This window comes from Molothrus aeneus, chromosome 13 (genome assembly GCF_037042795.1).
Source record: "Molothrus aeneus isolate 106 chromosome 13, BPBGC_Maene_1.0, whole genome shotgun sequence".
In the NCBI taxonomy this organism is placed as follows: Eukaryota; Metazoa; Chordata; class Aves; order Passeriformes; family Icteridae; genus Molothrus; species Molothrus aeneus.
Window position 1 is genome coordinate 4,328,038 of NC_089658.1, and position 15,518 is coordinate 4,343,555.

Below are 15,518 nucleotides of genomic sequence, written 5' to 3' on the forward strand. Positions count from 1 at the left end.
TATTAAATAAGAAACCAAAATGGTCCTACTGCTAACCTTTCCTTCATTTTTAAGTGGTATTTTGAAAAATCCTTTCAATTAAGATAAATTCACATTATCAAAAACTTCCTTAATTTTGACCCTTTAAATTTCTGTCTCGGTCAAGTGGGCAGGTGCTATTCCATTTAACCATTGTAGTTGTGTAAAAGTTGTCTTCTAAGAAGACCCATTGTGAAAATGAAACATGACAACTTCTGGCATTTTATACCTTCTGTTCAACCTGGTAGAAAAGTATTAGTTGGGATTTTTTGGTATTTTGTGCCTTTTGCTGTCCCCTGTCCTAGGAGCTGTTGCAGTTTTATCGATCGTGTTGTCACTGAAGATGTTTGATGGTCCCCGGTGGCAGAGGGCTCTGGTGGCTGTTTGTGGTTGAAACTGCAGACAGAAGGGTTGTGGTGAGGATCCAAACAGTGGCAATGTGTGTAAGAGGATCAGTGCTTGTGTGTATTTTCTCAGCCTTGGGCTCTGCTGAAGTTGGTATTCTGCTATTGATTTGGAACTGAGAACTCTCAAATCATGTATGTAGATATATAGATATGGCTTGGATGCTTTGTGTGGAAAGGTGTAATCAACATGGTTGAATTATTTCTGAAATAAAGGAAGAGTTGTCAAGTTAAAGCATCATCTCACTGTACATAAATCAGCTTGTGCAATAGTGATAAAAGATTAAATATGTCCTAGTAGATATGGCTGTAACCTTCAACATTTGAAATGCAAATTGTTTGGATATTCTCTATATTAGCTGGGGTTTTGTGTGTTTATATGAATATTTTGTGTATTTATATGACTATTTTCTAGGTTTGGGTGGCAAGTGTAGGCAGAGCAGAAATGGTAATGCCTTTAAATCTCCTGCTGTGTAATAAAAGGTATTAAGACCAGAAGATCTGTAGCTGGGTAGAAGGCAGTTTCTGTAGTCAGTTTTGGTTAATGCAGCAGATGTCTTCAGCTGCTGTTCTTCTCTGGTGTTTTCAGGTGTCTCAGCAACTTTGTATTTATATATATGTGTGTGTGTGTATGTATATATGAACAGAAACACTACACACTTAGATAAACCCCTTATTGATAGAGTTTGAGCAACTGGATCCAACAACTAATGATACAGCAAGTATAAACTGCCTTTAACTTAATTTTGGAGGTTTCTTCCTCCTAGAATGAATTAACAGCTTCAGCTGTGTAAGAATCCATGTCTACACAACTGTTCTTTTCCTTTCAAAGGAGCTGAATTTTATAATTTAAAAATTTAGTTCTATATTCTTTTTACATTGCTGTTTAGCATTACTTAGAGCTTGTACAATCTCTTACCTTTTCACCTAACATTAGTTTCTGGTGTGTTTCTGGAAGCTTTTGGCCTTTTCTTGTTTCTGAAGCTTACAGATACTTTCTTAAATCAGTCTGGTTCCGTGAAAACAGTTTAATTTTGCTTGAGATTCTTATTCCCTCTTACAAAATGGAAAATTCAGCAGTGGAGTTCTGTTGTTCTGCTCCTCACAAACAGCACAAGGTGAAGAGATGGCTAAAGATTTCATTAAAAGTTTAGACACGTTGCATGACATTCCTCAGTGAAAGAACCCATTGAATCAATTTTGGTTAAGGCCTTTGGGTCAGGGGATGTCTGTAGAGGGCTTGAGTTGATTGAGGCCTCCCAGGAGCAGGGAGGAGCCTCTCTGAGGGCTGCTTTTGGGCCTAGGTCTGCAAATTCCACAGCTTTGACTCTCTCTGTGCAGCCTGAGAGCCCTGCTCATGCAGCTGAGCCATTGCTGGCATTGGGACAGGCAGTACTGCAGCTGGAATGTGGCACAGGAGTGCAAGGCAAGGAGTTCATTACACCTTTCCACACAAAGCATCCAAGCCATGTAGCACTCACAAAATACACCTTCTAGTTCTGAATTTGGGGATATTTAACAGGACTAAATATCTTCCTAAAGAAATAGCTTATGGCTGTGTTCACTGGGCAGTCTGTGCCCAATGAAAATCTCTGTGAGCTGCTGCCTCTTTATGGGCATTTACCTTTTCATTCATTGTCATTTTCCATGGATGAGTCAACAGAGGAGGACAGGAAAATGGGTTCATGATCAAGCATTCAGTGTTACAGATAAAAAGGGATGAGGTCTTTCAAAATGGAGATCTATTCAGATCTGTTCAGAAAAGCCAGCATGTCTTTTAGCCTGAGTATTCCTTTTCCTGCCTCTCCATCCTTTGCACCAGACATCTAAGTGTATATGTGTGTGTGTGTATTTAAGTTTGGTGTGATTGAGTCCTTGCATGTGCCACTGCATTAATTCTTCTGGAGAAAATTTCCTTTGGAAATGGTGGTGGTGCCTTGGGGCACATCCTTGTCAGGCAGGGGATTGTGGCTGCCATGTTCAAGGTGCATCAGTGAGGAGCAGCTGAGGCCAGATGTGCTGCATTTAACACTTGGGTCTAGGAGACCATGTGCTTGCTTAAAATATTGTTTGTCACATGCTGAAGTTGATATAAGGAGAGTCCTTTGTCTAGAGGAGCTGCTTCCCTTCATCCTTTCCCAAAGCTGTAAGAGTCACTTTGACAATCATGTTGGTTGAACCAACCCCAGAGCTGGCTTTAATTATCTGTAATTCAACTGTATGAAAAGGCTACAAGGAATTTTTGGAAGCAATTTTTGTGTCAAATTACTGAAACACCCAGTTAACCTTGAAAACATACATTTAAAAAAGAAGGAAGGAACTTCGTTTGTGTGCTAAAAGCATGCTCCAGTATAAAAAAGAGTTTATTTTGGTAAAAGCTTATTTTGGAGTTTATTTTGGTAAAAACAAACTAAAATATTCAGTATAGATAATGAAACAGCATAAAGTGCAATAGTGATAGTAGCCATGGTTTGTAAAATAGAACCCATATTTCTAGCTTGGCTAATAAGCTAAAGTACAAATGTGGTGACTGAATTAATTTCCCTGATTCATGTGCTACTGTTTTGGGTTGGAGTAACCTTAAAATCCTACAGTCTTTGGTACTTCCCTGTTTGCCTCTTCCTTTTTTGAGAATGGAGAATAAATGCATGAAAGGACATTTCAAAGTGGTTGAGGGCTTTCTGAAGTGCACTTCCATTCCGTAAAATGGGATTTCAATGGGCCTATCTAGGGCCTGAGACCTGACTGAGGATTGTTCCCATGTAGCAGCTACTCTTGAAGATCTTTGTTGGTTACAAAGTCATTTATAGGATCACCTGTCAGGGTCTCCAGCTGCTCACAGTGACCCTGGGATACGTTAGAAAGTCTCTTTGCCCAGCCCGGCGGTCGAAGAAGGAGTCAGGGCTCTTCATTTCTCGGTCTCAAGGGTGTTCATTGTTTCTTATCTATAAAATTCTTTTTCCTGCTGAGGTCAGCTCAGCAGGACAGACAGAGGCACTCTGCCTGCCCCCAGGGTGGTGTTATGTCTTTATACTAAAAACTACGTGTACAATGTTTACAATTACTTCCCAATACCCATCACCTATGTTAGACAGTGAGCTTCTACTCTAAACCAATCCAAAAGTGCCAACATCACAGCAGAAGATGGAGGTCAAGAAGAAGAAGGAGAAAGGCTGGACACACTCAGATCCCTCCATCTTGCCTCCTGAACCTCCATACCAAAAACCCCAAAATCTGCTTTTTCACCCCATGATAACTTCACTATTACTCTACCTAAACTGTTGTGGCTTGCAGATCTTCATCTAAGGTTGGTGATTTGCTCCACGGGTCATAATCAAACCCACAGGTGTTTTGGGCTGCGTGCCAGGGTCTCTGAGCCCCCTGGCTGGGGTCTTGGCTGCTCAGGACAGCCAGAGGGATGCCCTGGGTCCCGACAATCACCCTGTTGAAGAGACTAGAGGTCCTACTTTGAGATAAATACATGGCAAGCAGAGTGATCAATTAAAGCTGGAGAAAAGAAGGGAAAACAAAAAAGAAACATGCAGAACTGGTGATCAGAGAACTGATGAGAACAGAGAGAAGGTAACAGGAGTTACATTGTGTCTGGTTTGAGTCTCATGTCGCTGATTTTCCTTGAAGGGTTGTTTTCAGCAGTATTGCTTTCTACTCAGCTCAAACTGTCTTTAAAAACCGTCCAGGATGGATGTGACCTTGAGAAATCATGAGCTATGGAACGGTTCTGACTCCAGTGCGGCCGCAGCACAGCGGCCCACGGAGGTTCCTTTTTGTCAGCAGCTTCTCGGGTGGTGCAGCTTGCCTGGCTCGGCAGGGCTGAGGGAGTGCCGCAGGTAGCGGGGCTGGCTCGGGGCCCCGGCGGGATCCTGTGTCACAGGACAAAGGGACGGCGCCGGCCCGCCTGCCCCGCGCCAGCCGCGGCTCCCTCGCACACCAATCGAAGCCGCTGCAGCCCATCGGGGAGCTAATTGGTAATTTTAGCTGGACATCTATATGGAGTTATCTGCATGCCTGCAACGGCGCTTTCTGAGCCACTTTTGTTCTGCTCCATCCTGCTTGACAAAATGGCCCTCATGGCTTTAGGGAGAGAGATGTGCATCAGTGAGTGTGGGGCCGCTCCAGCTGCTTGTCTTGTTTGTATTCCCTTGTTCATAAAACATGGCTCGGGTTACAGCTGCATGGGTCTGCTCTGATCATTTCTGATAGTGTGGAGCTAAACATTCCTTAAAATAGGTTAAACCATTTATTGTGGTTTTTCCTGTGCTAGCTAACTTCAGAAATATAACTCATATTCACGTTAATTCTTTTTTTTTCCTTCCTGAGGAATATGTAAGTGGCTGACTTGAAAAATAAATTATTCAGAATTAAATTTTGGTTTCTATGCTCTCATTGTTAGTCACAGTCAGCACAACTTAGCATGGGCTAACCTAAATGGACATGAATTGGATTAGAAAGCTGAAATTTTATTAGTGGAACAAAAAAAGAGAACTGGTTGAGACACTTGAGTTTTTCATTTCTTGTAGCAGACTTAATTATTTTCGTGCTGTAAACCAACTGCTTTGTAAGAAAGATTTCTGTTAGCATTTTTGGGGAATATTTCAAAACAAAGAGGAACTTCTGCATCAGCAGTGGGATTCTGTTTGATTTCCCTCCCTGGTGTCTGACTCTGGTGCCTTTCCCTTACAGCAACCAGCATATGCTATGTGTGTGTCATAAGGAGTAGTTAAAAGGATGCTCATGTCAAAACTGAAGCTGAATTTCAACGTTAAACAAAATGAATATTAATCCATATGATTTTATATGAAAAAACATTTTTCATGTGTTAGAGGCCTTTTTTCTGTTAGATGGACAATTAAAAGTAAATATGTATGGGATTGATATTGCAAAAATGTGCATTAGTTACCTGGACTGTAGGAGAGTGTTTTTATTGGTTTTGGTGTCAAAGGTTTTGCTGTTAAAATTTGTAGTTATACACTTAAGAACCAATACCTTCTTATTTGTAATTGTTCCCAAAATTTCTAAGTAATAATTACTCACTTTGAGCAGAAAATCTGTCTTATTACCAGCAGGACTGACTTTGGCATAGTAAAGAACTTGTGAAACAGCAGCATTTTGTCATTAGTGTTTTTCCTTATACCATAAAATTATGTCTGTACTTTACATTCTGCATGTGAAGCTCATTGAAGTTTCATATTGAAACTTCATTCATGGATTTTGATTCTTTTCAGCACGTTGTCACCACAGAGTACAGGACACATTTTTCTTGTCTGGGATAGAGTAGTTATGAAAGCTGCTCTTTCTGACTGCCATGAGCTCACACTCTGTCCCTGAGAGGGCCATTCATGTGCTGTGTTGGTGATATTCAGCTTTGCTGAGGAGGTGCCTTAGGTCTGTGTTTTGTCATGGTCAGTCAATGATTTTTGAGTTCCTGTGTGGAATATAAAGAATTGCTCCTTTCCCTGCCAGTGGCAGCAGATGGCTGTGTTTGCCCAGGTAACACAAGTGAGAGTTCCATGATATTATGTTTTGCTCTGCCTTGCACTGAAAAACTGGTGCCATTAACTGAGTAGAGGCAATTTACCTTGAATTTTTCCTTGTTTCTGGATGTAATCTGACCATACCATAGGCACCACACTCACACATTTGTGCCAACTGGGCATCAGTAGACACAGTCAAAATTTCTCAAAGTTCAGGTTGTTTTAATCAGAAACAAGTCTCTTCAGCCACTGCCATTTTGTCTGTGATTTTCTTCCTGGTGTAGTGTGAAGTTAATTGATGTGTCCTTTTGTAACAGTTCATTTTATTTGTTGGAGACCAACATGTGGTTCCAGATTCAAACTGCTTCATCAAGGTTTTGCATATTCTGAGTAAATCCCCAGCATGCCCACATAGTTTCTGACAGTGTCGGTTTTAATCCCACCTAGGTTCTGATGCTGCTGCCTTTGTGTAGTTTTGTCTGCTTTTACTTCACAAACAGATTAACTGTGATATTTTTAGTTTTCCACAGGCCTGTTAGGTTTTATGCAGTTTTGCTTTCTTGGTGATGTATGTTCAGCATATTTCAGAAGATAACTGACTGAAAAAGGGGCATAAATAATGAAACAGGTGTCCTTATGTGTGTTAAGAATTATTTTCCTGCAAATTTTGCTCTTTTGTCCTTATACATTGATGCTGACACAGACCTTGAAGAATGTGCACTTTTTTTTTAGGATAAATGTTTTAATGGTTGTTCACATAAAAATCTTAATTATCTGTGCCTTCTTGTTTTCAGGGGTTTTCCTGGGTTCATTTTTAATGAGAAAGCTAAATAGTAAATGTCCTTCTTTCTTTTCAGGTCCTTTATTGGGGTGGGGGATTGTTTTTAAATAGAAAGATTGATGTGATGGTTGCTTTTCAGGAAGTCCTGATGATGCTTGATAACTATGTAAGGGACTTCAAAGCATTGATTGATTGGATACAACTACAGGAGAAGCTAGAAAAAGCTGATGCTCAAAGCAGGTAATTAGATTTATATTTTTTTAATCTACAGTGAGAGTAAAGTTCACAGTAAACTTCATTTTCTAGCAGAGCTTCAGCAAATAGAACCAATTTTCCTTTTGGACAAAGTGGGTGTGAGGACATTTTATGTGCATTGTCACTGTCACTTAGAAGTAGAGGATGTTTCAGTCCTTCCCTCATCTTTTCCTTTTGAATGGTTGGTTTGATGCTTTGCTCTATACTGGAATTTGAAATAAACATTGTAATCTTGAGAAGAGACATTATTTTGGATATGGGTCTGGCTGATAGGGTTTGTAGTTAGTGTAGAAACAATTGCTAAGATGAATGATTCAATTCAGCAGGATTTGTTACTATACTGAGCATTTGTTGGTTCTAGCTTTGCTTTAAGATGATAAAGGAAGAGTTATTGTGAATTGTACTTTTAAACTTTTCTTTCCTGGGTTTGCAGACCAACTTCCCTGGCTTGGGAAGTAAAGAAAATGTCTCCAGGACGCCATGTGATCCCAAGCCCCTCCACAGACAGGATTAGTGTGACATCAAATGCTCGAAGGAGTTTAAATTTTGGGTATGAAACCAACTAAGAAGTTTATTGAAGCTAAAATAAAGATTAATTTGAAGCAAAGCTCATGAATGCACTATTTTTCTGTAGTAACCAATCTATTGTTTTCTTGTTATTAAATCATATAAGCAATTTTTTGCATTCCTAAAAAGAGCCCATGATCTCTAAAGGAAAATCCTATCAAGGACTTACTTTTTCCTGACTTTGTAATACATTTAATTACTGGTCATTACAAAGACCTGAAGATAAAATACTGTCAGTGTATTTCATGTGATCTGTTTAGTACTCTCTTCTCTCTACAAAACAAAGGTCAGAATGTCTGTAACTGGATTTTAAAATGGCCAGTGCATGCAATGTGAATGGCCAGCTGAATGAGCACAAGTAAATACAGGTCAGAAAGAGTGAGTGTAAAGTGAGATTATGATGGTTCTGATGATGAGTGGCAAAACTGATACTAGTTCAAATGTAGAGCATGTTGTATACTACAGTAAAGCATCTTTTACTTGTTGAAATGAAACTGTCTGAAAGCAGTCCAACAAAAATGTGCATAGATTTAGAGCAGCACTGCCTGGCTCTGTCTCAGTCTGGAGAGCACAGATGTGTGCAGTTGAAATCTTTCTCAGAGCATGCGCTGAAAAACAACAACCTTCAGGTTTGTTGGGATCTCAGGAACACACTGCCCAGTTTCCTGAGTGCTTGCATTGTCCTCAGCAGAGATGTGACACTGGACTGTTTGGTCAGCACCTCTGAGGACTGAGCTCTCTGAAAATCAGGTATTTCTACAAAAATACTACAAAGTGTGTTTGGTGTAGGCCCTGTGTAGGTGAATCTGTTGATTCTTACCTGACAACACCTGAGAGGTGTCTGCTGAAATGCCTGGTGGTGAGGAGAAAATATGCACAAGCACTCAAATGAAACACTTGAATCTGGTGGAAATCAATGCTCTTTTATTTTTATTTTTATTAGAACACAACAGCTCAGCACAATTAGTCTTTCAGCCAAGCCTTATTTGGCTGTAATAACCTGTTGCTGTTGCTGCTGGAGCTGTTTTATTCACAATCACAGGAACATGATGAGAAACTGTGTGTTAGAGCAAGGAACAGCAAGATGAGTTTTCTGTCCTTCACACTTGCAAATCTTTTTCTTCTTAGTGTGTGTCTCAAAGCAAGGCAACCCCATAGGGCTACAATATTTTGCGTGTGAGAGAGAAAATAGGATGGAAAATAAGGGCTGAGACATACTTGGTGCTACAGAATTTTTTGGCAGAATGCTAGGAGTTACTAGGAAAGGAATAGGGGATAGAAGAGCAGGTAGTGGTGTACCTCTGTAGAAATTCATGATTCATACCTGTAGTCATCTTCACATCTTCCCCAAAGCAGTGTAGAAAAAGTAGGAAAAGTACAGAAACTAGAAACAGGGACAATCAGAGGTATCCAACAGCATCGATGCAAAACCAAAAGAATTTGGAGAAGAGATTAACAAGAAGGGTGTGATAAATAAAATCACTTATGTGGAAGATGAGTAGGAAAATCTGTTCATTATTTGTCATGAAAAGGAATTGGGAGTACTAAATGGTCAAATGCCAGGCTTGAAATGACAGGAGTATTTTTCAAGACTTAGTATGTAGAATTTATGATGCATTGCTTTGGTTGCCAAAAACATTAATGCCTTCAGAAATTAGTATTACAACAATTAAATTTAATCTTGTTTATTAAAAACAGCAATTAGTTGAGCAAATTACACAACTTTTCAGTGTAAATTGCTGCAAGCTGGAGAGTTTGCCAAAGGAGAGGTTGTTCTGTTCAGCACTGTTCTGATGGTCTCTGAGACTCTGATAAAGCTTTCTAACAAAGCATTCTGTTACTTGACCAGACACTAAAAAGAGCTGTGACTTTCATTTAGGAACCCTGCAGTGACAATTTCTGCAACACGCCTGGCTCCCTCTGGAGTAAGTTGGGCCGATAAGGTAAAAGCCAACCATGGAACTAAAGCTGCCAATCCTGAGCTGGCAACAGCACAAGCCTGCCTGGCACCTCCTGCACAGAAGGCACTGCGGAAAAATGGCAAGTCCCCTTCAGTGGCCTCAGTTATTTTCACAAACTCTGTGGGATGAAGTGAATTCAGAATGTGATGATCTGTGTTCTAAGCAAAATTAAACCTAGTTTTGCAAAGTACAGTGTTTAAATTCAGTGTGGAGATAAAAGATTCGTGCAGCCTTTTATTGCGATAGTTAAAGTTTGAGCCAAAAGTGGGTTTTCATGTGAAGATAAAATTCTGCTGTATTTTCACAAACTAGAATTTGATCTGCTAAAACCAGTTTATAACATCCCAAGAAGCAAAAGGTCTTAGGTCACAAACTGCCAATCGAACTGACTGCAAGTTGGGATGGCTTAACAATATCAAGAGTAATGCATGTCCAGGAATCTGGGAAGAGCTCAAGATAGTTTTATGTGTCCTGGAAGAACATGCTATTAGAACTATGCTGAAGTAACAATTGAGGCTTTTTTTGGAAGACAAGAGTTACCACATTTAGTTATGAATTTTTTTTCTAAAGATGCTCTTTGGAGAATGCTTGATTCAGGATCTTTTGTTCTAGAAAAGATTGATTTAGTTGCAGACATAGAAAACTACCATTTGTTTATAAAATCAGTTTCTTTGCGCTGGATCCCTGAGATTGTCTTCAGAAATGCATTCTTTTTCATTTATTTTCTTCATGTGTGGTCTCAGATGACTTTCTGCAAAACCATCAGGCAGGATGTAGAAATGGATATTCTGAAAGAAAATTAAAAGTTCACTGCGTTTACTGCCTTTTTTTTTTTTTTAAAGTTTCAGGAAGTGCATGTATCAATTTAAGATAGTTGTATTTTCAACCTAGGAGTAGTAGAAGCTCTGTATGGTGACTTGCAGACTTGTGGCATATCATGGAAGTAGAACACCTTGTCCAGGGGTCTGGCATGTACTCTGAATGAGTTCAGGAGTGGGTTCCTCTGCTCAGAGCAGAACCATCACAGCCATACTCCAAGGGTGCTGGTTGCAAGGGGGATCCATGGCTGCTGCCTGTGTACAGTTGCAGTGAGCTGCTTAGAGAGCAGGAGCTGTGTGGCTGAGTTTTCAGCACTGTACTTGATGTGTAATTGCACTTTTGAGATAAACCAGTGGTTGAAGTTGCTTGTAACAAAAGCTTTTTCTGGTGGTTGTCGCTCGTAATAGAGTGAGAGGGCTCCAAGCTGTTGCTTAATTCCTTTATTAGGTGTTCTTGTGCATAGGGAGAACGTTGTTATCTACACAGGGAATAAAAGTGATCTGTATTTCAATATGGATAATGTATTTTAAGGGACTAAGAGGAAAACAAAATACTTTGTTACTTTCAGAGGCTTTTAGAGGGCTGAAGAATCAGTCTTGTGCGCTGTTTTATTGAATGTTGCTTTCAGCTGATGAGCTCCAAAAAGAGAGAAGCCCCTTAGGTCATGTAGTACTGGCTACAAGTGTTCAGGAATCTTCAAATCAAATGGAGGATGCAATCCAGACTTGAAACATTTCATTTTAAGAAACAACAGTCATTCCTCTAGACTTTGTTTATTCTTAGGAATCCCTAATTGCTGACATTGAGCATTGGAGAATTTTTTCAGTGATTTGCTGGTGGTTGAATTGTTATGTTTTTAACAAATCAAGTTCTCTGTGGGAGCATGTTGTCCTGTGTGTGGGAGGTGGAATCACTTTGGTAAGATCCAACTATCCCCACTGATGAAAACAGAAGAAAATCTGTGGAGTTTATGTGAAGGGAGCCACAGGGGCTCTTCACATGCATTATTGGAGCAGCTCTGAGGCTCGTGTATCTGCTCTGCCCTTGCCCAGCTAATGCACTCCCCAAACAGCTGTTTGGGACATGTGGGCCTTGGGGGAAGGGTTCCCCCACCTCTTGTAATGCTCCCTTGCCCACCCAGAGCCCAGCTGGGGCTTGCAGCCACAGGATTTTCCCAGACACTTTTTCTCCAGTGATTTCCAACAACGTTATCATTAGGTCTCACAATGGTTTTCTGATGAGGATGAGTGGTATGATACTGTATCTGTTTCATGGTTGATGCAATTTCCAAATTTAACTAAGTAAGCCCTTAGGGAGAAAGAAAATGCATTATTTTTCCATATAGTTCTTTAATCTTTCTTTTTCTGAATGCATAATTAAATGAGGTTCAATCATCTTATCTCATTTCCCTCATTAAACTTACTGTTACCCTCAATATTTTAATGAATTTTAAAAAATTGTCTTTCATGCTTGAGTGTTTTTTACAATATGAAATGTAATCTCTTCTTACTGTCTGAGCAATTTCTGTTCATGAATTCCCTGGTGCTTGTGGTAAAAGGTGAGATGAATTATACAAGTTTAGAGTGTGTATTAGAAATGGAATAGGTGCTTACAATTAAAATAATGTTATTACAGGATTTAGGACAAAGAACAGTCTAGAACATGTGAACTTCTCAAAAGCACTAAATTTTTTTTTCTGCTGCCATACTTGAATCTGGTTGGTTTTTGTTGTTATTACTATCATTATCGTCTTTCTTGGATGAATTGCTCATGTCCATAGCTGTGAATAGATGTCCTCTGTAATGTACCTAAGACTGGAGACCTTGCAGGATGTCCAGCCCTCTCAGGCAGCTGTCCTGGTTTGGCTCAGATGGGGCTGAAGTTTATTTATGTGGGGGTTTGGGCAGGAAGTCACCGGTGAGTAAATTTTTTAGAGGCACTGTGCATCTCCTGAGGTGGAACCCCCAGGAGCTTGCACACAGGTGCCTGGATTTCTGTGTGTGGTGTTTCCAGTGAGCTCCTTGGCCAGGTCTTCCAGATGGAGCAACTTGCCAAGAGCCTGGAGGCTGGAGGGCCCCGAGATGACAGATGGATGATAGACAGGCTTGTCACATCCATGTAACACAAGAGCAGGCAGGGACAGCCAAGTTCACATGAAACTAGAGAATGATCAGGGCAGGCACATGAATTATTCATTCACAAAGCTCTGGGAGTAATCAAACCCAGCATGTGATATGTAGGCTGTGGAGATGGCTACTGGGCTATAAGAATTCCACACAGAGGGGAAAAACCATGGAGGAAGATTGGTGCCTCACTGAGTATTAACTTTGTCTCTCATTAGATGTGATCTAATGTCAATAAACATATTAGCTTTGCAAACTCTTATTTAAAAATGTGCCTGGAAGTGACTGAATCCTGAACTGCTTGGTGAATTAAAATGAACAGAATCTTCTGGTGCACTGCAATTGTCAGGTGGCATCACACTGTTAAACTGGCTCCAGGTAGGTCAGGAGTCTGAATACATCCATGAATTAAAAACTGCTTTGTCTTTAAAGAAGTCACCAAACAATATTCTTTCAAATGCAAGTATTTCTGTGCTGTTAAAATGCTTGGTTGAGTCTTGGGTAATAAATATGAATCTGACAGTGAACAAATGCAAATTAAAAATTGAACATGTGTGGCTTTTATGAAAAGATTTGTTCTTACTTTAGTAAGTGTGATTATGGTTTTTCTATGCTCTGAATAATTTTATTCTGATTCATTCTGTCATTTTAGACTACTAAGAAATATGCCACGAGACAAAGAACAACTAGGCAAGACAGGCAAGAATATTCTTTTTTGGTAGAATAAGCTTTAGTAGATATTAGTAAAAGATACTAGTATGATTATTAAGATACATTTATATGATTAATATATCTTATTATCTAGATGTTAGTAAAATTATGTTTAGGTAGTAGATACAACAAAAGGGTATCTTCTGATCCTTTTAATGTAGAAAAGATGCTTTTATGTAAAAGGTGACTTCAATTTTCAGAACAAATAGCAGGGAAGTGTTTCAACAATCTTGTTTTGCAAATGACAAGCAGAAAGACTTGCAACCCAAAAGTTGCTGCAGTAAAGCAGTGGTGGTTTTTTGGTTGATTTTAGCAGTTCTTCAGACCAATCTCTGCTGTTACTTGCCAGAGAAATTTCTTGGCCAGATTGGGTCCTAAGCCAGATACAGCAGAGTCTTCGTGGTCCCATTGGTTACCAAAATGGGTGGGGTGGGAGACAAAGTGCCTGGGCAGTCCTTGTCCCACAGGGTGCAGAGCCAGGTGCTGCACAGGCTGGGAGCTTTCTGCAGTAAATCTGGTTGTGATTCCTGGGGAATTAAACCCTGTTCCCTGGAGAATGGCTGCAGTTAAGATTGTCCCTGGGAGGGCAATATGTTCCAATCACCATGTCCTGGAGATGATATTTTTTCTATATGAAGATGAAGAAATTAAAGAAGGCCAAAGTTGCCTCCAGGGGTCAAGTGGGAAGTCTGTGGTAAAGGAAAATTTAATTGGTGTTTTTTTGACTGCTATTCTTGTCAGTGGGACACACTGAAATGTGTGCAAATGCACGTGAGGAGAAGGAACACAGAAAGGCTTTTTGCAGACTCTGGTACCAGCAGTGAGCTGAAGAGATCAGCCATATTCACTCTGACAGTTTGGGAATTTTGTTTACTTAAAAATACACAGTAATTTTTCTAGACTGAAACTGTCTCAACAGTAAAATACCAAATTATTTTTTGGTATCTATCATTGAGGTTTGTGAACAGTTACATAGTTATGTAAAACCAGCTGTTGCATGAGCTGCTCAGCAAAGATAAATTCCACTACAGTCCTGTCAAATTCCCTGGTAACTCAGGAGTTACACCAGCTGTTGGGCCAGGCTGCTGTGTTTCATCCTGAGATGTTAAAAGCACCTCACAGTTAAATAGCAGTGTTTGTAAAATGCTGGATGCCAAGGGCAGCGAAGGATAAACGTGCCATCAGTTCTGGGTTTGGCTCATTTCCAGTTTTCTGGTTACTGCTGCTGTTGGACAGCAGTTCAAGTGCACCTAAAGGCTGTTTAATCCAGGTCATGTGTTAAACTTTCACGTTTGAGCTCCAGCTCTGATCTTTCTGCCTGAGCTGTATGACTATCTTTGTTAGTAAAAGCTTTAGAAACACCCAGAGAATTAATTGTTTATACAAGTTTTATTCTAGATTATTACCTTAAAACAGTGTTGGGATTTTTTGCATCTCTACTCCTCCAAGTAAAAATCATCTCCTACACCCTTCTCCTCTTTTCATGTGAACAGTCTTGAAAGCAGCTTTTTCCAGTATGTTGGACAATATATACATAGTTAGTTCTTGAGTTTTTTGCAAGAATTTTTGTTCAGCAAATAGACAGGCCTGAGCTTACCTTTCACACTTCTGAGTTGTACTGTCAGGCTTCAAAAAATCACTTATGGTTCTTTCAAGATGTGTGGGAAATTACATGCTGCTATTAATTGCTGGCCACAAAAATGTTAGGTATGGAGAAGGAGTTCACCTTGAAATCTGGTCACACCTGGGACCTGATGCTTCAGGCAGACAAATGTAACTTTAAATGGTTTTCAAGTACTTAACAACATCAGAAATATTGTTTAGAAAGTTGTATGTAACAGCTATATAGAAATCAAAGTAATTGAAGAAAACTGCTTTTCTATTTTCTCCTTCAGCTTGCAGTCCTAGTCTAGCAATATTTTGCTATTTCCTGGAATCCAGGAAAAGCAATTTTCTAAAAGCTGACACCAGTTAGTATATTTTTGTTACCAGAGTGAAACAAATAGAAAAAGATGTAAAGAAAGCACTGGCAGAATAGTAAGGATAGTGAGCCACATTTCTGCCTTCCATGCTAAGTTGTGCTATTTTGTCTGTACTTGCACTTCCACAAAAGGCCTCTAACGTTACTGTTGCTGCAGAGAAGAGCAGATGCTGTTGCTTTGTTGTGCTTTACCATCTCATGAAATAGCAAGGAAACACATGGCAAGCTTAGGTACACCTTGCCATTTCCCACACCTTTTTGTGCCTGAGCTGCTTCACTCTGCAGTAACAGAACGTGTCCCGTGAATGGAGTTGTCTGTGTCTGTAATACCAATAGCATTCCTTCAAGTAAAAAGCTTTGCTGAAGAATATCTCATTGATTTTTTTGGTATTGATTTTTAGAGAGA

The 15,518-nt window shown here is 39.8% G+C and overlaps 1 protein-coding gene across 1 annotated transcript in view; it reads left to right on the plus strand.

Moving 5' to 3' along the window:
* SCAPER (S-phase cyclin A associated protein in the ER) overlaps positions 1-15,518 on the plus strand; it is a 141,267-nt gene that overhangs the window by 17,815 nt on the left and 107,934 nt on the right. Inside the window, exons 6-8 of the mRNA XM_066558860.1 lie at positions 6,835-6,935; positions 7,384-7,500; positions 9,397-9,557. Of these exons, the coding sequence (XP_066414957.1) occupies positions 6,835-6,935; positions 7,384-7,500; positions 9,397-9,557 (379 nt within the window). The remainder of the gene's footprint in view (positions 1-6,834; positions 6,936-7,383; positions 7,501-9,396; positions 9,558-15,518) is intronic.